The sequence below is a fragment of the Micromys minutus genome (assembly GCF_963924665.1).
Source record: "Micromys minutus genome assembly, chromosome: 25".
In the NCBI taxonomy this organism is placed as follows: Eukaryota; Metazoa; Chordata; class Mammalia; order Rodentia; family Muridae; genus Micromys; species Micromys minutus.
This window is the reverse complement of record NC_137960.1, coordinates 24,025,462-24,046,706: the sequence shown is the minus strand read 5'-3', so window position 1 is coordinate 24,046,706 and position 21,245 is coordinate 24,025,462. Positions and strand designations below refer to the sequence as shown.

Below are 21,245 nucleotides of genomic sequence, written 5' to 3'. Positions count from 1 at the left end.
GCTGCTGACTGAGTTCTTTAATGCCTACCCAGAGCAGTACTGCCAGCAGACAACCTGTCAGAATCAGCCTGTGCCTTGGGGCTAACTTGTTACCACAGTAGATTTGGACAGATACAGTTTCATTCTTTCTTCCCAAACACTGGAGCATCAGGAGGAGGTTCTGAAAGGGTCATCAATGCCTCCTTCTCACAGAGCTAGTCACCAGAGGCTTACCCTCAAGTCCTTTGGCCACAGAGCCTGTGCTGCCTTCAAGATCGAGTACAAGTGTTCTGCCTGACTCCCAGCTCTCTGGCTTCTATCCCAGTCCAAACTTGCATTGCCTGTGTGGGTCACAGCCTGCCCGGCCATCTTTTTACAGGTTTTTTCCTCTGTGCCTCTGGGGGGTCACCAGTTTCCCTGGATGCCCCTTGTCTCAGTTCAAATGTCCTCTTCTCAGGGACCCCTCTCTTCAGCTGATCACTCACGGCCTATAAGTCCTGGCCCTTGGATGTTTTACAGGTATGGGCATTTCTTGTTCCTCACTAGACTTTGCTCTGAGGCTCTCATTCACATTGTGTGTGTTTGATTTATGTCATTCATGTTTGTGGTATGTGTTCTGTGTCATATGTGTTGGAGTGGGGTATGTGTGTGCAGTGCATGTGTGTGTGATGTGTATATATGTGTGATGGATATGTATATGGTATGTATTATACATGTGTGTTGTCTGTGTGTATGTGATGCATGTGTTGGTATGTGGAGTTGTATGTGTATGGTGCATGTATGGCTATGTGTGTGTGATGCATGTGTTAGTGTGTATAGTATATATTTGTGTGTGTGATGCATATTTGTGTGATGTATATATATATATGCGTGTGTATCATCTGTGTGATACATGTCTGTGGTGTGTATGTGTGCAATACATATGTGTGTGCATGATGTAGGATGCATGTGTGTTACGTGTGTGTGGTATGCATGTGTCATGTATTTGTTTGTGTGTGCCATACATGTGTTTGATTAGTGTGTGTGTGTGTGTGTGTGATATATGTGTAGTATGGTGTGCATGGAACATATGTGTGTAGGGTATGTGTGTGTGCATGTGTCATGTGTATGTTTGTGTGTGCCATGCATGTGTTTGGTTAGTATGTGTGTGATACATGTGTAGTATTGTGTGTGTGGTACATGTGTGTGTAGGGTATGTGGGTGTGGTGTGTGTGATGCATGTGTCTGTATGGTGTGTGTATGTGATGCATGTGTATGGAATGTATGTCATGCATGTGTGTGTATGTGTGTGTTGCATTTCAGACACTCCAGAGGGTACAGGATGAACCACTGGAATGTGAGAAAATGCTAGAACTGTTGTTAAGCATCCTTAAGCCAGAGGAGTTGGTGAGATGAGGAAGGCATGTGTGAAGGGGGTAACTAGTATGTCAAAAGCAGGAGCCAGAGACTCCTGGAACCCCTCCTAGTGGTGTGCAGATTGGTGAGTGTAGTGTATGGGCAGTGAGTGCAGATGGGCTACAAGCTTACCTCATCCTTGTCCACGACTTGGATGAAGAGAGGGAGGGCAAAGCCAACCTGTGCCAACTCAGTAATAGCCACGCTGTACTCAGAGCTGTTGAACTCTGGGGCATTATCATTGATGTCAATAACCAGGATGTTGAAGGTCGTGGTGACGGTGGCATCAGACGGAGTTCGATCATCATTCAGCTCCGTGCCCTGCAGTCACAGAGATAGCTATCACCCACTCAGAACGTTCTCAGCACTAGATCATGTGTGTCGGTGTAAACTATCCCATTAACTCCCCACCATGACCCCAGGAAGACGATTCTACCCTCTGCATTCATGATGTGGACAAGGACTGAGGATCACAGAGGTGGGTAATTTGTACCAGAAGAAACCTGAGTTGGTTTCAAACTTAGGTGATGGGATTCTGGAACCATCAAAGGGGAGGGGGGCAGGACCAGACAGAGATCACACCCGCTGAGGGGGGAAGAGAGAGTCTACTCAGCTTAGAAGATGATAGAACCAAGGCCTTTGCTTTGTGCTACTGACAGATCAAGACTTAACTGTGGTCACAGCATCGCTAGGCCTGGGAAGGTCTGAGTCAGATGCAGAAAGGAGCCAAAGATGCCTCAGGTTCCAAAGTACTAATTTCCCAATTTATTGCTCCAGATACTCCAAGGGAGACCTGGGTAGGGTGTCTGCCACCAAGCGCAGAGATAGAAATGCTCAGCCCCATGGCCCATTCATCTAACATTTTCTATGAAGGTGGAAAAAGTGAATTCAGGAAGCCTCAGGTGAGGTAGTGAAGGTACTGGGTGGAGGGATGGGCTCTCTTTCTCCGGAACAGACCCCTAGGCACCCCTGAAAGGAAGTAGAATATGAAGAAGGTCTGGGGGTAGTGTGCAAGGGGCACACTTTGTTTACATGTCTCCCTGGCAGATTCATACCTGAATTCTCCCTGGCTGACTTATAGCTCAACACAGTGAAAAGGAGGAGCTGGTGAGCCCTGAGAGTCAAGAGGTCCACAGCTGACTCAGGCTTTCTTAAGGCCAAGGGGGTCCATGCAAGGACAGCTGTGCCCTACATTTGTCCCTTCCCCCACTGATTATGCCTCTTGTACCCTGCCTCCCCTCTCCACCAGGATCCACTCCCTAAATAGTCTTCCCAGGGAATGGTTCAGCAAACCACTGATTATAGTTAAAACTGTCCACAAGTGGCAGGCAAGGCCCAGTGCTGGCACCTCTTCCACACCTTCCCTGTAGGGAACCCCGCTCCTACCCCTCCCCTGACAGCCTGTGGTTTGCTAAACTGGGGAAGCATCACCCCTAAAAGGGAAATCCAATCAGTACGGGCATTGGTAGTGTGTGTGAAGGGCAGGGCAGACCCCGTCCATTATAACCTTTATAACCACCCTTCCTCCTCCCCACTATCCTCCTCCCCACTGCTGGAGATGGCCTCAGGCTCCTCAGTGGTCTAGGAGGTGTGGTATCCGGTGGGCGGGCCTCACCTTCACTGTCAAGATGAAGCCATGACTGTACAGAGGGTTCTCTCGGTCCAGCAGGCCATTCAGGGTGAGCGCTCCACTGATGTAGTCCAGGGCAAAGATGCTATTGGTATTCCCTGCAAGACAGAAGCCGGGAGCCATGATGGACTGGCAGAGAAGTGCAGACTTGGGGCACACTGTTCTTCAGGGGGGACAAACTCTCTGACAAGGGTAGAAACTTTGAATCACAAACAGATTACAGCGCCCTCTACAGGCTTCACCTAGTCCTCTCCGAGCCAGGGGAAAGTCTCCTTTTGGTGCTAGCAAATTTTTAATACTGAATACTATTTTTCTTTTCTTTTTTTTTTTTTTAATGCTTTTTGTTTGTTTGCTTGCTTGTTTTGAGACGGTCTTAGATAGCCTAGGTTGACCTTGAATTCCCTATGTGACCAAAGATAACTTTGAATTTCTGGTTTCCTGCCCCTTCCACCTCTGGAGTGCTGGCTTGCAGGGTGCCCTACAATTGGCTAATGCAGTTCTGGGACTCAGAGACAGGGTTCAAGCATGTGAGGCAAGCACTCTACCGACGGGACCACAACAGGCCCTTGTTTTTCTTTAGAATAGAGCTTTCCAAAGCGGGAGAAATCCAGACAGGACCCAGTAAACATGGTTTCCTTTGTACCGTGTTTCGAATTTTAAAACATGTATCACTTCGAAGAGTGTTTAGTGTGTATAAAGGTGAACAGGTCAAAGTGTGCATGTGGAGATCAGGGACAATTCTGTGAAGTCAGATTTTTCTTTTACACAGGTTCTGGGGACCGAACCCAGGTCGTCAGGCTTGTCTTCCCTCTTGAGTCAGCTCACTGGCCCACCTTCTGCTTGTTTTCTGGTTCCATTTTGTTCTAGTCTAATCACTCCATCCTGACTTTCTACGGCAAGGGTCTAAGGGTTTGCTTAAAAAAAAATGAATATGTTAAAACATAATTTAATTTTAAATAATATTCTAAGTTCTTACTAAATTAAAGACACTTATTTAAACGACTTGCAAAAATTATACATGAGCACCTCTGGCCTCCTGCCCGGGCCCTGCAGCCTCTGCAATTCCCCTGCCAACCAGGCTTCCTGCTTCTGCGCTTCCACAGTGTCCATCCCGCTCCTCTTGGCTTCCCTGGGCTTCACACTTGCTCCTTCTTGCTCTGATCTCTCATCCAGTGGCTTCCCCTCTATTCTCACATTCCTCCCTCCCTCTCTCTCTACCTCCCCCCTCCCTCCCTTCACCCCTCCCTCCCCATCCATCCTCCCCTCTGGCCAAGCTGTGCTGATGGTCCAGCCAACCCTCCCTGGCCCACAGGCAGTGGTCCCTCTTCCGGCTTCTCTGTGCGACTCCTCTACCTGTCCGTCCCATGAACTACCAGGGGACAAGGACTTTTTCTAATTTTCTAATGTCCACTGTGATAGCACATACTGGCACATTCTGTTCTGTATGGATTCTGTGTGGGTATCTGCTCCTTAGGCCACCTGGGGCAGTCCCGGGAGATGACTGTCCATTCGCTGTGGCCCCCGCAGCCAGGCTGGGATCCTCGTCAACCAGTTGGCTCATTCATCCCTAGATCTCCTGCCTCCATTCATAGTTCTGCAGTCCCTATGGCACTGTGGGCTCAGATGTTACAAGCCAGGAATTCAGGCTGAATGAAGCTTCAGTTTTGAAGGGAACCCACATGGCTCTTTCCTCAAATTAGGACTCCGAGGTCACAGCAATAAACGCTGTTCACAGATGGGAAGGCTGAAGAGGGAAAGCAGCCAGGAAGTGGAGGGATGATGCTCTTGCGTGATTCTGGACCGCTTACCTAACCTCTCTGTGCCTCAGCTTCCTCGTGTAAATAGAGATGACACTGGCGTCTGCCTTGTGTTTAGATAAAAAGAGGAGATGTTCTGTCTTGGGACAACTGCTTGCTTGCTTTATGCTGTCATGAGCAGGGCCTGGGATATGGGCAGGACCAGGGTAAGCATGAACTGTCCCTGACTCTGATTCAAAGTCACCATGGAAGTTGTGGTACTTCCCTGCCCTTCCCTGTGCCCACTTCAAGGCACCAACAATGGAGAGTCCAGGGACAGGGGTGTCCCCAGCCTGCTCACACAGCCCCCAGCAGTCAGCCAGGAGTCCCTCTGTTTCTCTCAGCCACGGCAGGACCCCACTCTATGTGGCTTTGGAATCTGGACCTGGCCTCAGCTCTGCAAGTGTGTCCCCACATGCTTCTGCCTGACGTGTCGCCCACAGAAGCTGGGCACGGCTGTGTTTGCGTAAAGAGGACGGAGTATGAGGAGGCACAGAGAGCAGCTATCAGCAGGCAGGCAGTTTGCTACAGGAAATGGGGGACTGTGTGATCTCATTCATCATTCATACATTCATCGGACTACAGGCTCACATTCATTCATTCATTCATTCATTCATTCACAGGACTGTGTGCTCTCATCTATCCATTCATTTATCAGACTACAGGCTCACATTCATTCATTCATTCATTCATTCATTCATCCATTCACAGGACTGTGTGCTCTCATCTATCCATTCATTTATCAGACTACAGGCTCACATTCATTCATTCACTCATTCATTCATTCATCCATTCACAGGACTGTGTGCTCTCATCTATCCATTCATTTATCAGACTACAGGCTCACATTCATTCATTCATTCATTCATTCATTCATTCATCCATTCACAGGACTGTGTACTCTCATCTATCCATTCATTTATCAGACTACAGGCTCACATTCATTCATCATTCATTCATTCATTCATCCATTCACAGGACTGTGTGCTCTCATCCATCTATCCATTCATTTATCAGACTACAGGCTCACATTTATTCATTCATTCATTCATTCATTCACATGACTGTGTGTTCTCATTCATTCTTTCTTGGCCTGCTTCTGCTTTGTGTTAGGGAAGCAGCCCTTACAAGGTCCTCATAGCATAGCTGACCAGACAGGACTGGGGTGGGATGAAGCCAGGACTACATGAATCTTAGAGGGGCTGGTCCTCCCCTGTTCCTCCTCAAGTCACATAGGCCCTGGCATCCCCATGCCAGCTTTCCGTCTTTCCAGATTTTCATATCCATTTATTCCTTCCAATAAAGGAGCCTATGAAATGTTTAACTGGATGGGATCCACTTTTGATCTTTATAAGATTTCGCCATAAATCACTCAGAAAACAGAGCAGCCCTCGCTGGACAACTTGCTTAAGGTTTGCGTTGGGAGAGTATGGCTTCTGACCCCAGCATGTTTGGATTCATCCCCTCACCGAGCACCTACTCCCCTCCATTTCTGGCCTCACTGTCCTCTGAACCTAAGACTCTCAGTACCTTTCCCAATAAGTCTACTGACAAATTACACTAACTGGGGCACACTCAAATAAGTTTGGGGACCTTTCCCAGCACAATATGCCAAAACACACACACACACACACACACACACACACACACACACACCTTGTCCATAGCTCCTAAGACCATCAGGCAAAAAGAGCTACACCCAGGGAGCTGCCAAGGCCACCTGAGTGAGGTGCTCACTTGGCTGCTGCTACTGTCACCATGGCAACTGCAGCACTTGCTAGGATGCTGTGGGGCTTGGGCACTGGCTTGAAGTAAGCCCTGTGTGGGAAAGGTCATGTTCATTTCCTAGCCCGCTCACTTACCCTCTTCAAGTTCATACTTGAGCCCTGACCATGGGCAAGGCGCAGGCCATCTGTGTGGGGTCCTTGCCTTCAGTCTACAAGGACTGCCCTGTATGACTGGGTTGGTTGCCGTGAGGAAGCATCTTTGAGCAGACGCCTAGGTCCACAGGGCATCACATTGTAGCTTAAGCCTCTGTTCCCATCATCCTTTACTCCCAGGGATTGTGAGCTCTGCATACATGCACATGTGCACATGCGCGCACACACACATGCATGCACACTCGGACACACTTGCATGCACTCACACACATGTGAGTGTTTTTCTGCTGTTCTGGAAATTGATCTACCATTACAACCCTACTGTATCCAAATTGCATGGAAGCCCAGACGACTCATGTTACCTATTTAATCCCACTGCTGAAGAGAAGGGAAGCCCTCTCTTCTCAACATGTGACGTCCCTAGTGTGGGGTCCCCATGGCACGTGCAAGACTTTAGGGTGATATCAAAGATGCTTCCTGAGGAATCTGAATTCTGATAACTGTCAGTCTAAATATCACAAGAAAACGATCAGTGACCCCTGACCCCTCTGGCTCTCCTGAGAACAGCCACCCCTCTAGGGGCTTCAGAAATCTAAGAGAAATCTAGAGGTGACTCCCACCTCTATTGGAGAGAAAGCTGGAAAAAGGAGACACAGGCTTTGGTCCTCAAAGTGTCAAACAGTGACTATTGCTCAGAGACACTGGGCTATCTACATTGTAATTACACATTCTTTGCCCCACCTCCCCATGAAGAGACACTCCACTGTTTACAGAGGAAGCAGATCGGGTGTGAAATACCTCACCCAAAGGCCCCAGCCAGACCAACTCACATGTGCACCTCTCTTCTCCCACGTGTATTCAGCCCATGCACACATCTGCATCCACCTGTACCCGGCAGTGTGTGATGGAGCAAAGACAATGGCCCACAAGAGGCCACTGTCACGCAGAGTGAGATGTCACTGAAGCTGCTCTCAGGAGTCCCAGGAGGTAGAAGCCCAGACAGGCATTTTCAAAGGCAACAGGCACACAGAAAAATAATGAGCACCTCTGACTGTCTGAGAGTACAGGCACAGCCACAGTCAGCTGCTGCCTTGCTCAAGTTGAAACAATGGTTATTAAAAAGTCACACAATATGAAGTAGTGGTGAAGAAATGAAGAGAAGGGGAACCTCCACACACTGCTGGGAGTGGTATATTGACCAATACCTTAAAATGGAAAACAACATGACTGGCCCTTTAAAAGCTAAGAATAGACCTTCCATAGGATCCAGCAATCTACTGCATATGCACACCTGAAGGAGATGGGATTGACATGTCCGAGAGGTGACATTTTCATGACCAATGCAGTACTGTTCTCAACAGCTAGGATATGAGCTCAGTCCATGTCATCCACAGATGAGTGGACAAAGAAGACATAGCGTGCAAATACAATGGAATACTACACAGCCATAAAAAAGACAAAATTCCACCTGGGTAGGCTGTATCAAGTGAAATAAGCCAGGCACAGGAAGCCATATACAAGCTCCATCCCAGTCATATGTGGAGTCCAGAAAAGTCTGCCTCACAGTCAAACATAGAACAGGAACTATCCAAGAAAGGAAGGTTGTGGGAGGGAACATAGGCTGGCCAATGATACAAGATCACTGTGTTGGGAAGACTAAACCATGTATCCGACTGCCCAACAGGGTGACTGTGGTTTTTTTTAAAAAAAAAAATGCAGTTGTATATTTCAAGACAGCCAGGGGAGAGAAATTTGAATATTTCTACCATGAAGGAATGGTAAGTGCCCAAGGTGATGTATATGTTAATTTCCCTTGATTTGATGGTGATTATCCTCTGGGTTTATGCGTTGTAAAGCATCACACTGTATACCAAAAATATGTGTAGCCGCTGTCAGTTGAAAATAAAGAAAATGCATGATAAAAAATGATTTCCTTGAAAGTTCTAGATGGAATCCTCCGAGACACGACACCGTCTTACATAGCTGCAGAGTCCACATGGTGGTGTCCTCCAGGTAGTTGGAGAGATGGGCCATGGAGGGGCTAGAGGACCAAGGCTGGCCCTAGAGAGATGTCAGTACCATGGTAGTGGACAGACAGACATTGGGTACTGGGAGGCTGGGCTCTATGGCCCTACTGGGGATATGCAGGGATACTCACAAGACACCAGAGGCTGTCAGAAAATGCAGCAGTGCCATGTGCCCTGAGGGAAGAGGTGGTGACCCTGAGAAAGATACCAGCAGGTAAGCCGAGGGACTCAGGGTCTGTGGGTGTCCCTAGAGAATGATTTTAAGATCAAAGGGAATCTGCCAGGGAAGAAGGTGGGGATAGAGAGAGCCAGGTATAAAAGGCAGGCAAGAGGCAGGACACCTACCAGAGGGGACACTGGAGTGGAGCAGGGACCTCTGTGGGAATGCAGAGGGAGGTGGGGAGAGCAGACAGAGAGGGAGGGGGCTCATTTGGGGTGACCCTCCTTGGTGCCTTCCCTTTTGCCCCACACCTGCTGCCCTTGCCAAATCTCATCATCTGCTCACGTTATCCCTTCTCACATCTACAGCATCTTGACCCATGCTGCCAGGTTTTGGTAGAAAGTGGTTTTGTGAGTGGCCGATGGAGCGTGTGGGAACACAGGCTGATGACTCTGAATTGTCTTGTCTGCTCCACTGGGCTAACAGGCCAGCCCAGCTCTCTCAACTCCCTCTGCTCTGGATTGAAGGAAAGCTTACGGCCCCACCCTTCCTGAGTCCCGCCAGCCAGATCTCCAGAGCCAACAAGGCCTGCCATGAAAACCAGGCCTCGCCTCCTAACCAGAGGCCCTGAATCCCAGAGAGGCAGGCTGGTGCACTCAGAGCTTCCCAGGAACCTCTCTGTGCTGTGGTGTTCCTGGTTGTTGGGGCCGCCAGCATTGCCCTTGAGGGTTAGGTCTGGGGTGCCATGCTTCATCCCCTGGGGTCCTCAGGGAGAAGTTCATTACACGTTTGTTTCTGTTTTCCTCCCTCAATCATGAACAGAGAGAGGTTTAGAAGGCAGGGTTTCCCCGGCATCTAGCCGTGGGCTGGACCTCAGGCAGGAAAAGAAAAAGTTGTGACTTGTAATTCACTTGTAACCATCTGAGTTAGAACGTGTTCCTATGTGCCCTGATCCCTTCTCTCTGCCTCTGTTCTGGCCCAGCCAGACCCAGAAACTTCATAGAATCTGTCTCTCCTCCCTCCTAGTCACTGTCTGTGCCTTGGAATTGTTGTCCACCTGCTTAGCACCCTCGTATAGAACTTAAAAAGTCACCAAGATATCAAAGGCATCTTGGCTGCTGTTCATGAAGTCAAAAGGCTTGGGGTGTCTCCCAAGGCTCTGATCCATGCTCTCTCCTGCCAGGTCCCATCACCAAGCAGACACAGTTAAGTGGCCATAGCTCCTGAGCCCCTGGGTCCCAGGCAGCCTAGCCTGCGGGCCCATTGCTGTCCACTGGAGCCCCATCATTCCGGCTGCTATAGAATTTTATCACTGCATAATGAAAACTGCGGGTCCTTCTGAGACACGGGCTTTGGGCAAGATAGCTTATGAATTAAAAATTGCTATTCATCTGCCTCCTGACAAAAGGGGCTGAGGTCCTGCCTGGCACCTGGGCCGGGTAGTATTCAACAACTCCGTGACTAACATATGGCAAGCCACGGTGTGGGTTTTCCCTGCTGCCAGCCTGGGAGGGGACCAACTGATATCTTGCCGCCCCCCAACAAGGTTCTGGGGTGGGAGTGGGAGACGCTCCCTTTCCAGCACCTTCCTTGAAGCCACCTGATCACAGGAGGTCTTGCCGGGAGGAGGGGGGATGCTGGCTTATGTGTATTTATGTCCCAGCTCAAATGTCACTTCATAGCACAGTCTCCATCAGCCCACCTCCCCACAGCCCTGCTACTCTGTCATCCCCACTGCTTTCAGAATGCTTCTTTATCGATCCCGGGTTGCGTTTTTTTCTCTCCCTCTTTTTTTCTTCTCTTTGTGGATTTCTTCTCACTGTTTGTTTTTCTCACAGGAAGGTAACCACTGAAGGTCAGGGACTAGTTAAATACTCGGCTGACATACAGTAGGGTAATCAATACATGCTTTCTTTGGGGGGAGAGAGGAATGACAGGCTTTCACTATGGAAATCCAGCCCGATTTTGAACTTGCAATCCTTCTGTATACTACACCTGGCTCTATAAATGCTGTGGGATACATGAATGAATGAATGAATGAATGAATGAATGAATGAATGGGCTGAACCATAACACTGAGGCCACACGTTGTATCAGTCACCCATTATGAAGATGCCCAGGGCCTATGGGGAATTAGAAGTTCCTGTCATGACTGTCACGGCCTTCCTGATGTCCCCATGATGGAGCACCTGCTTGAGCTGAGCCATATGTGACAATTAGGGTTACTGTTGTCTACTGGGCAGGGGTTGGAGGAGCACAGGTGTGAGGTACAGCTGCTGGTGGCCCTTCCTCATCCAGGATGGCCTTCAGAGCTCTCGTAAACTACAACAGTGGTCGCCTCGTTGAGACTGCGCACCTCACTGCATACAGAATCCACTAAGGCAGGAAACGTTAGCCTGGGTAGATGGGGGAGCTAGCCTTGTCTGTTAGAACTGCCAAGGGTCAGCCGTACTGCCCCACCTGCACTGTGTCTGGCTCCCTGTGAACCAGGGGTCTTAGCGACATAGCTCTGTCTCCTCTGAAAGCACTTGAGTGGGGGACCCCCGTGACATCACCAGGCATCGTGGCTGAAATCAGAACGTCCCTTTCTTCTGCTTTCAGGGGAAGGAGGACCATGGGTTTTGAGAATGCGGTCATCAAGATTTTATAACAGAAATGGGAGCCAACCTAAGGTCCGGTGAGTGGGGACTGGTAAATAAGACACGACATTCGGTAAGGTGCTCAAAGACACTGAAGGAGCAGCCCCCCCAAACATAGTGCCAACACTTATCACCTCTGATGGGCATGTGCTCTGTCCTCCAAGGGTGGAATCCCCCTGCTTCAGAACTTTAGGGTCACTCTGACTTTTTCCTGACCTACCTGAATAATAGTTTGATCTAGAAGGGGAATCGTGTTGAGTCCTTTAAAAAGGACTCCCAAAGTTCTGTCTTTAGATGGGCATGCTGGCACACATCTTGAATGGAACAAGGGGTCGAGCAGACTTTGGAATGGCCCATTCTTCCATAATGTGTAGTGTGTGTATTTTACCTCCACATGAAATCCCTCCGCTGTGTGAAGGCATGTATATCCAGTGGCCATGCTAATGACAGAGGAGCGAATCTCTGAAGCTGGCACCTAGTCACAGTACAGTCACAATTCCCAAACTGGATGCTGATGGCAGGGACAGCCCCGGCCCTGGCTTCATCCGCACTGAATGAAGGGGAAATAGGTGAGGTCTCTTGCCTTCATATGACTCCAGATGAGGAGGAGGAAGCAGGACCTGGGCTTGCAGAGCTCACCCCCCCACCATGGGCTGGGGAGGTAGAAGTTCCTATAGCAGGAGGTAGGGGACAGAGCTGGGGACAGATGAGGGAAGCAGAGGGTGGGGATGGGGAGCCAGGGGCGGAGAGGAGGCTGTCACCAGCAGGCAGCAGCTTTGATTGTAGTCTAGCTGCTGTCTGATGGCAGTGAGTAGCAAGATATGTCCCCCAAGGGGGGGGGGGTCGGGATAGAGGCAGGAGGATGTTGTGCACATCATCAGTCACATTTTACGGACACTCTGATGGGGACAGGTCACCATCCTTACTACCCACGTCACCCCCATGGCCACCATAGTCTTCGCACAGGGAGATCACAAGCTTTCCAGAAGTCCCACTGGGCAAATGGCAGAGCCAAGACTCAAGGCCACACCGGGGTGTTGTTAACCCCTCTCCCAGTGTGCTGTACTCAGCCTGTGGCAGCGTGCTCTGTCCCCATAGTCCCCGGCGTTTCCCTGTCAGGCTGATGCAGCCTGTTAGACGTCTGTTAGACAAAGAAACTGAGGCTCATTCAGGTGACATGACACCTCAAAGATACACGACGCACTGGGCTCAGAATCTGGTATCTCGAGTTTTAAACAGTTCTGGTGGCTGCCAGGTGATGTTTGTCCTGTGGGGGACAGTCCCTGCCAGTCACAGAGAGGAGTCAGGAGAGGAAAAGGTGGGTCCTCTACACCCTGCCTCACCCTCTGAACCTGGCACAGGTGTGCAGGATACTCCAGCCTCCCGCAGCTGGGGTCTCTCCTGGGGCCATCATGGGAGTCACACTCCCAGAGGCTGTGTGTTCTCTCTGTCTCAGGCCATCATAACTCTCCAGCAGACTGGTGCTCAGGACAGGTCTGGCCTTAGGGAGATTTACTGTTCAGATAAAGCCATCTCAAGTCCAGCATAAGTAGCACTTGCTTTTGATGATCTGAAAGGCCTTGCCCAGGAGGGAGAAGGAGGGGGTGGGAGCAGGGATGGGAGGAGAGGTAGGAGGAGGCATGAGGGGAAGGACCATACTTAAAAACAAAACAAAACAAAACAAAAAAACCAGAGGACCCATGGAGACAGAAGTTTTAAAGGGGATCATGCTGTCTGTCAACCCAGTGGTCCGTCCCTAGTCTATTGGTGGGGGTGTGGTGAGGCCATATAATGACCTTGAGATCTGAACTTGTGAGGGAGTGAGGGTGCCCTAGATTACCCATCATGCAATGTGAGTAGGCACAAGCAGGGACGGCACGGGGAACATTCTCAGAACACCCATCACCTGATGTAGAAGATCCCCTCAGCCTTCCACCCTCAGAAGGACAGGTACAGGTATAAAGGTCACTGAAGAACTTACAAGGAACCGTGTGTGAGTGAGCTTGAGGCCTGATTTCATGCCTTCCTGCCTGCGGGCCTCTCAGAGCGTTAGTTTCCTCTTTGGGTGAGTGTGAGTGAGTGTGTATGTGTGTGTGTGTGTGTGTGTGTGTGTGTGTGTGTGTAAGGCCTGTTCCCAGGGTTATAGGGAGGTCCCATGACAAGGAATCTAAGATGGTTTACAAATGGTGATGTGCTGAAGCCACATCTGTTGGGTGCCAGTCAAAGATGGTAGGCACAGCTTGGTAGTAAGGGAGCATGTCTTTAATCTCAGCACTCAAAAGGGAGAGGCAGGTGGATCTGAGTTCAAGGCCAGCCATGTTTACAGAGCAAGTTCCAGGACAGCCAGGACTACACGGAGAAACCCTGTCTCTCCCCACCCTCTGCCCCCAAATATGGCAGGTAGGAGGAACTTGGGTAGGAGGAACTTGACAGACCGTGGTCCATGGAGTGGGGGTGGAGGTGGTTGCCATGGCAATTAGGGGGCACTGAAGTCGGATGAGACAGACAGAATAGGGGTTTGCACCCCTGGCTCCTCTTCCCATCTCATTTCCAGAGCCTGTCATTTAGTCTAATGGCCTTCTGTTGTCACGGCCACACCCAGGCATCTATGGCATGCAGGGGTGTGGTCTATCCCTTCCCACCCAGCCGTGGGGCCCTGGACAAGGGATGCTCCCTTGGAGTCTACGTTTTCTAACTCGACCACTGGAGCTGGTACTATGTTTATCCCCAGAGTGGTCTGAGGGTCAGAGATGACACAGAGAGATGGCTTCCTGCCATCTAGACCCCTCATTCCTGTCCTCCCCATTCCCTTCCTCCCCCAAAGAGGGTGCCAGTTCCACTGGCTACACAGTCCCCCCGCCCCACTGCAAGTTCTGCAAGTTCTAGAGTGAATGACTTTCAAGTCTGCAGAAGGGGAATCCATCCACACACCTTGAGCTGGGTAATTTATGAATCACATTGTGTTCCATCAGGGCCCCGCAGCCCAGAAATAGATGTGGTCAGACAAGGTTCAGGGAGCCAGGCTCAGAAACAGTAATCTTCATAGACACCGGCCACCAGCTGGCAGGGCCGGCCACCAGCTGACCTTGAGAGTCTCCGAGGGGCTGCGGAGTCCCCTCGGGCTCAGCCACGCTTGAGGCTTGAAGAGAGGACAGAGGCCTGCCCGGGACACACAGGACAGCTAATGTTTCTAAGGAAGACGTCTGGCTTGTCTGGCTTCTCTGCTTCTCTGGGCTTTAGAGCCCTCACCTAATTTTTTGTTGTTTGTGTTTTTGAGACAGGTTTTTCTGTGTAGCTTCGGCTGTCCTGGAACTTGCTCTGTAGACCAGGCTGGCTCAGACTCAGAGATCCATCTGCTTCTGCTTCCCAAGTGCTGAGGTTAAAGGCGTGTGCCCGCGCCTCCCTGCTGTAAATGGCTTTCTTTTGGTGGCACAGTTTGTTCAATGAACCTCCCTTTCTCTGTCTCCCTCATGTCCCCTCCCCTCGGGCTTTTACATAGCCCAGGCTAGCCTCAGACTCACTATAGAACAAGGATGACCTTGAACTAATTTCCCTGCCTCCAACTCCAGGGTGCCCGGTTACAGTGGTGTACGCCAGTTTCACGTGGTGCTGGGAATCCAGCTCAAGGCCACACGCATGCTAAGCAAGTGCTCTACCAACTCAGCTAAACACTCCAGCCCCGGGAGGGGTATTCACATGTCTGTTTTAGGAAATCTATGGTTTAGTAGACGCTCACAGGCAGGCACCCAGTAACCAGTCTGTCTTGATCCGAGCACTAGGTGGCTCTCCAGAACTTTTCTGGTTCTAACCTGTCATGGTGAGTTCAGACATTCACCGAGAATTCACAGGGCCCTGTTTTCATGTTGCCCAGCCCCACCAGGACCAGGAAACTGCTTTAGGGGATTAGCACATTCGCAGGGACCTGGTCATGTACAAAGGGATGGTATTGAATTAGCTGGGACCAGGGTTCAAATCTCAACTTCGCTCCTTCCCAGCTGTGTGACAGTGGGGCAGAAACCCACCCTGTCTGGATTTCAGTTCCCCTCACTGTGGAAAGGGAAGGCTAGCCCTCATCTCCTGGAGCTGATGACAGGATCAGAACAGGTAATACAGCTGACTGGTGCAGTACAGAATTCAGCATGGAGAATATGCTTAATTCGCCATTATTTTAGCTTCTTCAGGATAAGAAAGGAAATGACCACCCTGCTGTTGAATCCACTGGTGAGGGAAGTTGCCTATGTCCTCTGGCCTGCTGGGAAAGCTGAGATTTGAACCCAGAGCCCTTGCTACAAAAGGGGTCTGCCTTTCCCTACCCCACCAGAAAAGACACAGATCGGGTCTAGCCTGGTTCGTGCTGTGTGTTTTGGGTCAGGTCAGTGTCTCGTAGTGTAATATCAGAATGGATGCTTCTGGTCTGGAATGACAGAGGGAAAGACAACACACTGAACAAATTTCAGGCTCACCTGAACAGAGCAACATCGAAGGCCTTGGCTTCTTCTAATCGTGAATCAGAATCATGCACACAAGAAAAAAAATGGACAATTTGGGAGGAGTGCCTGTCTGAAAGCAGGAAGGCCTAGGGCTTGCCCAAAACTCTGATGCCAGGATACTGGTAGAACCATTATGCAAAGGTCATAGGGTCAGCTTTAGAGAACACTGGCCAGCTGTTGTCACGGGTTGCTGAGAAGGCTGAAGATGTGAGGCCAGGCCTACAGCTCCACTCTAGGTGGGTCTCCCCTGAGCACCCAAGTCAGCCATGCCAAGCATAAGAGGTGGAAGGAAGCAGATGGGAGCTTAGAGCACATCACCTTCCTATTTTTCTTGGGTCAGAGACAGAGTTGGCCACAACTACACAGCAAAGCAGAGGCAGATCTGGGTTCACATGAGTCCACAGTATGACTCATGTTTGAGGCAGAGGCTACGGGTCACATGTGGATTACATATATGGCCACATATGTGACTACACACAGGGGAAAATGCTTTCCAACAGAAACTTCCAAAAATGGAAAACAGAGACAAGTTAGTTAGCACAGACCTTTTTTTTTTTTTTTTTTTTTTTTTAAGGTTTATTACATATAAATACACTATAGCTGTCTCCAGACACACCAGAAGAGGGCATCAAAATTCATTACAGGTGGTTGTCAGCCACCATGTGGTTGCTGGGACTTGAACTCAGGACCTCTGGAAGAGCAGTCAGGGATCTTAACTGCTGAGCCATCTCTCCAGCCCCCAGACATTTGCCGGTCTTATTTACCTTTGAAATGGTCTCATTGCCGTCAACGTTTTATTGTATGACAGAACCAAACCACAGCCCATTCTTGCTGTAAGTCTTTGAGACAGGGTCTCGGGTAGCCTATGCTGGCACTGAAATCAATGTGTGGTTGAGTTTCTGACATACCACCACACCTGTTTTACATGGCGCTAGAGATCAAAGCTGGGGCTTCGTGCGTGCCAGGCAAGCCCTCATCTTTGCATACTGCCGAGAAAGACTCAAAACGCAGGCAGACACACTGGCATCCCTCCATTCCGCCTAGGTTACGACTCATGCTCTGAGACATGGTCCACATTAAAGCTGGGGTTTATCTTTAGAGCTATATAATCATCCATGGGCTCCCCTGTCTATCCCCAGAGGCCTCTGAGAATGTGGACAGGAACAAAGCAGACCTTTAACCCCTGCCATGTTTTATTGCTTAAGGAACAAAAGAGCAAAGAGGACCTGAAGCCAGTGAGGTACTGTGCACACATCACCAGTGGTGCATACGATGGCGTCTCAGGAGATTTAACAGCCAATAGTCCCCTGTGAACTTGTCCTACTTGTGGGATGAAGGGGGGTTAGGGGTCCTGGGTTGGAGCTATATGTGGAGAACAGGCAGCTAGACATCCTGTCTTAACAGTCCTGTTCCAAATCACCCATGCCCTGACTCAGGAGCCATGGCCCCGATGTCACATGATGTCTCCAGCCCCTGGCTCAGTGCCTCCGACCATGCAGACATTTGGGAAATATTTGATGAATGGGCCCAGCTAGACACGGAGGGACAGGCGTCCCAAGATGCTCCCATCCTTGGCAGCAGATAGTTTCTGCTGAGCAGGCGGGAACGGAGATGAACGGGGCCATCCTTCTGTTTTTGGCAGGGACAAACCTCAGCAGCTAAAATGAGAGCATCTTCCTAAAGCCGCTGGCCACTCTCAATGGAGAGGGACATGGGACAGAATTTAGGACCCTACCCAGCTCCAGAGCTTCCAGCTTGCTTCTTTCTCTTGGTGTGGGTTACAGGGCCCGGCCTCTTGGCAGGAGCGTAGTTCTCTGGGCTGCTCCACATTGGGGTTCCAATAACACCCCACTCTCAGTTCTGTGAGCAGATAAATACTCCTGGAGAGGAAAGGACTCAGGCATTCTGCTGTGGCATTTTGGGGGGTGGTTTCGTAAGCTCTTCAGCAGTGGTTCTCAACCACTAATGCTGAGACACTTTAATACGGTTCCTTATGTTGTGGTGACCTCCCAACAATGAAATTGTTTCATAGCTACTTCATTACTTTGCAACTGTTTTGACCTGTCATGCAACTATCTGATATGCGGGACATCCGATAAGCAATCCCCAAGGGGGGATATCACAACCCAAAGGTTGGGAATCACTGCTTTAGACCTACTGTGTCCACAGAAAAGGGTAAGCTTGCCCCTGGCTTGTAGAGTAAGCTTTGGCAAAGCCAGAGCCCACATGACCCCAGAACAGGGCTGGAAAATGAAGCAGCCAGGTTCCCCAACCCCTTCATAGACTTCAGTATGGATGGACCCAGTTCTGCCAGCCCTAACCTAGGCAATGCCGTTGGCAGCAGCTCAGTCTGGGGCAGAAGAAAGGTGACGTAAGGCTTCACTTACCAGGGACTGGGTGTGGGCATCAGGAAGGAAGCAGCTTTGTCTACTGTGCTTGGTGCCTGTGATTGCCCACTAAATTGATGAGGATTATGTGGATTCTTCAATCTTTGTGTGTGTGTATGTGTGTGTGTGTGTGTGTGTGTGTGTGTGTGTGTGATATGCATGCACAAGGAGCAGGGGAGGCCCTAGAAAGGAAGATGGCATCGCTGGAGCAGCTGGACAGATGAGGGGCCACCCGGACAGATGAACGTACAGCAGGTAGACATGAGAAACATGGACATACCCCCTCTGGCCATCACTGGTGCTTCTCAGCTGATCCCGGACTCACCTTCATCCTGTTCTAGCTCATTCTACTGAGCAGTATTTGGGGGTTATCTAAGATTCCCCCACTGTAATATCTTCCCCATGCAAATGAAACAAAAATCCCACTTCCTCACCTGCCAGCCCCTGCCTCACTGAAGCTCTTCTTCTAATGTTTTCTAAGTATATCCAGTTTGTCTCTGCCCCAGGGCCTTTGCACATATTGCCCCCCCTTCCCTGTACTGCCTCTTGCTGTAAGTCAAATTCCACCTTATCAAAGGGGACCCCAAGTGCCCCGGCTAAGTGCTCCAGATAAGACGCTCTTCACCACGGTCCTATTTTATCTCGCTGTCACTGTCACAGTCGCAAATAATCTCACTATTAATCTGCTTGGTCATCCCCTTTAGATTCTAAGGGCAGCAGCTTTGCCTGCTTGTTCATGGATGTGTTTCCAGTGGGAACATGGTGGTGCTTGATGAACACCCACAAACCATCAGGCGATCTAAGGAGAAGGAAGGTAGGGGTTCACATTTACCTGTAATCCCAGCACCAGGGAGTCTGCGGCACAGGGATGGATCATCAATTCTAATCTATACATTGAGACCTTGTCTCAAAATACCCAAGGGCTCAGAAATAACCCAGTAGTGATCATTTGTTTAGCATTTGCCCTGGGCTCAATTCGTAGCAATGCACACGTGCGTGTACACACACACATACAAGTCTATGTATTACAGAGGATAATCACATAATCACAGTGTTCAACATGTTAAATAAGCTAGTATCAGAAAACCAGAGGCAACCATTCTAGACCCGAGGGCTGTGTCCCCTCTTCCCAGGACTTGGGAGAGTCGGTTATCATCAGCCCTGGCAATGGCCTCCTCTTTCCTACCTTGGTGGAGCTCAGAGGCTACACCAAAAAGCAGAGCCCTTCCCTGCTTCTTTCTTTTCTGCCTGTGACTTGGGAGGGCCAGGTATGAGGGTGGCTGGGTGCCTCCCTGTCCCTGGCAAAGAGCCAGTGGTGAGGAGGGGCTCAGAGCCTGCCTCTCCCTCCACCGCCCAGCCTGTGATCAATCTCTCCAGCAGAGCAGGGACTCCCCTAAATGAGCTCCCTTGTCCAGGGCCTGAGCTCTAGCAAGTGACTAGCTTTGCTAGGAGATGACAGATGACTGACCGTGTTCCTGGGACAGAGGCGATCTTCATAAATCTGCCAGGGTGCTGGGATTACTTTGTGGGATTAATTATCTGTCCTTCAAACAAAGATCTGACCTCAGCACTGAATGTCCCCAACCCAGGAGGGAAGAAGTTCTGGGCAGCTCCAGAGACAGGGCTGGGGTTGCAGGGCAAACCAGGTCTTTCCTATATGGTCTTCCCTCCTATCCAGTATTGCTAGTACCTCATTCACATGGCCCTCCTTAGCCACCCCAGCTAGGCCTCCCGTTAGCTTAGTGTGCTAACCTAGTACAGCCCTAGCTCCACCTCTTCCCCCGGTAACCCTTCCACAGCCTGGTTCACGGGCAGTGAGCAGAATTGAGACTGGAAGCTAGCTCAGTGTCTGACTTGGAGGTGGTTTGTTTGTTTGTTTTTGGTTTTGTTTTGTGGTTTTGCTATCTGGGTTATACTGTAAGATGGGACTAAAGCAGGCAAGGCCTGCACAGGCAGGACTGCCTGACATTCCAATGAGGCAGGAGGCCCGGAGAAAGACAAAGAGGCTTGCAACCCTTAGAGACCTAGATTTTGTGGTGTCACCACATGATCTCAAGTCTAAAGAACCTTTCTGACCTCAGTCTCCTTGTCTGTGCAATGGGGCATTCTGGTTCTCATTGTAAAAATAAGATGGAGGGCCTGGGAGACGGCTCAGCAGGTAAAGGCACTTTCCACATAAGCCCGATGACCTAAGTTCGACCCCCAGGATCCTCATAAAGGTGGGAGAGGAGGACAAGCCACACAAAGTCGTCCACTGGCATGCTGAGCACACAGATTTGTACAACTAAACATCATGGAGGGTCTTTTTCTGACATCCTCTGTGGGACCTCCTGACTAGCTAAGGGAAGTAGGGTTGTTTTCATCACACAGGGCTTATTCTGTTTGTGAGTCTGTTCAGGCCAAGGCACCCTCCTCAGGGCCAGGGAAAGGTCACATTAATTTCAGCCACCCAGGAGCCAGCTTTACATCAGTGAAGTCTAGTCCTGAGTCTCCCTGCCTCGGGAGATGGCTGGGATGGGGCTGTGGTAGAAAGCCCCTGGATATGGGAGTAGGTGACTTGGTGTCAACTCCTGCCTGGACCACACTCAGCCTGGACCACTGGGTTGCTAGAAGCTCCCGTGCCTCCATGAGCCACTAGAGAAGCAAAAAGACAGGCTCTTCACACTGTTGGCTCAAACGGGCAATTTGGGGAAAGGCCCCTTCTTTTTGGATGCAGAGTTAGGATGCTTGGGACCTGAGCAGTCCGTGTTCCAAGAGCTAGTGGATTACAGGTTCCCTGGGGTTCTGTGACCACATGACTGGGAGAAAGATAATGCAGCAATTCGGTGGCTGTGACAGAGAGGGCACTGCCCTGGGCTCAGG

At 50.1% G+C, this 21,245-nt stretch overlaps 1 protein-coding gene across 2 annotated transcripts in view; it reads right to left on the bottom strand.

Annotated features, from left to right (window-relative positions):
* Positions 1–21,245, bottom strand: part of CDH23 (cadherin related 23) — a gene marked incomplete at its 5' end in the record, with an annotated part of 329,115 nt that overhangs the window by 169,562 nt on the left and 138,308 nt on the right. For both annotated transcript variants that reach the window (XM_080938106.1, XM_080938107.1), the window contains 2 exons: positions 1,507–1,695; positions 2,990–3,102. In XM_080938106.1, coding sequence (XP_080794232.1) covers positions 1,507–1,695; positions 2,990–3,102 — 302 coding nt within the window. The remainder of the gene's footprint in view (positions 1–1,506; positions 1,696–2,989; positions 3,103–21,245) is intronic.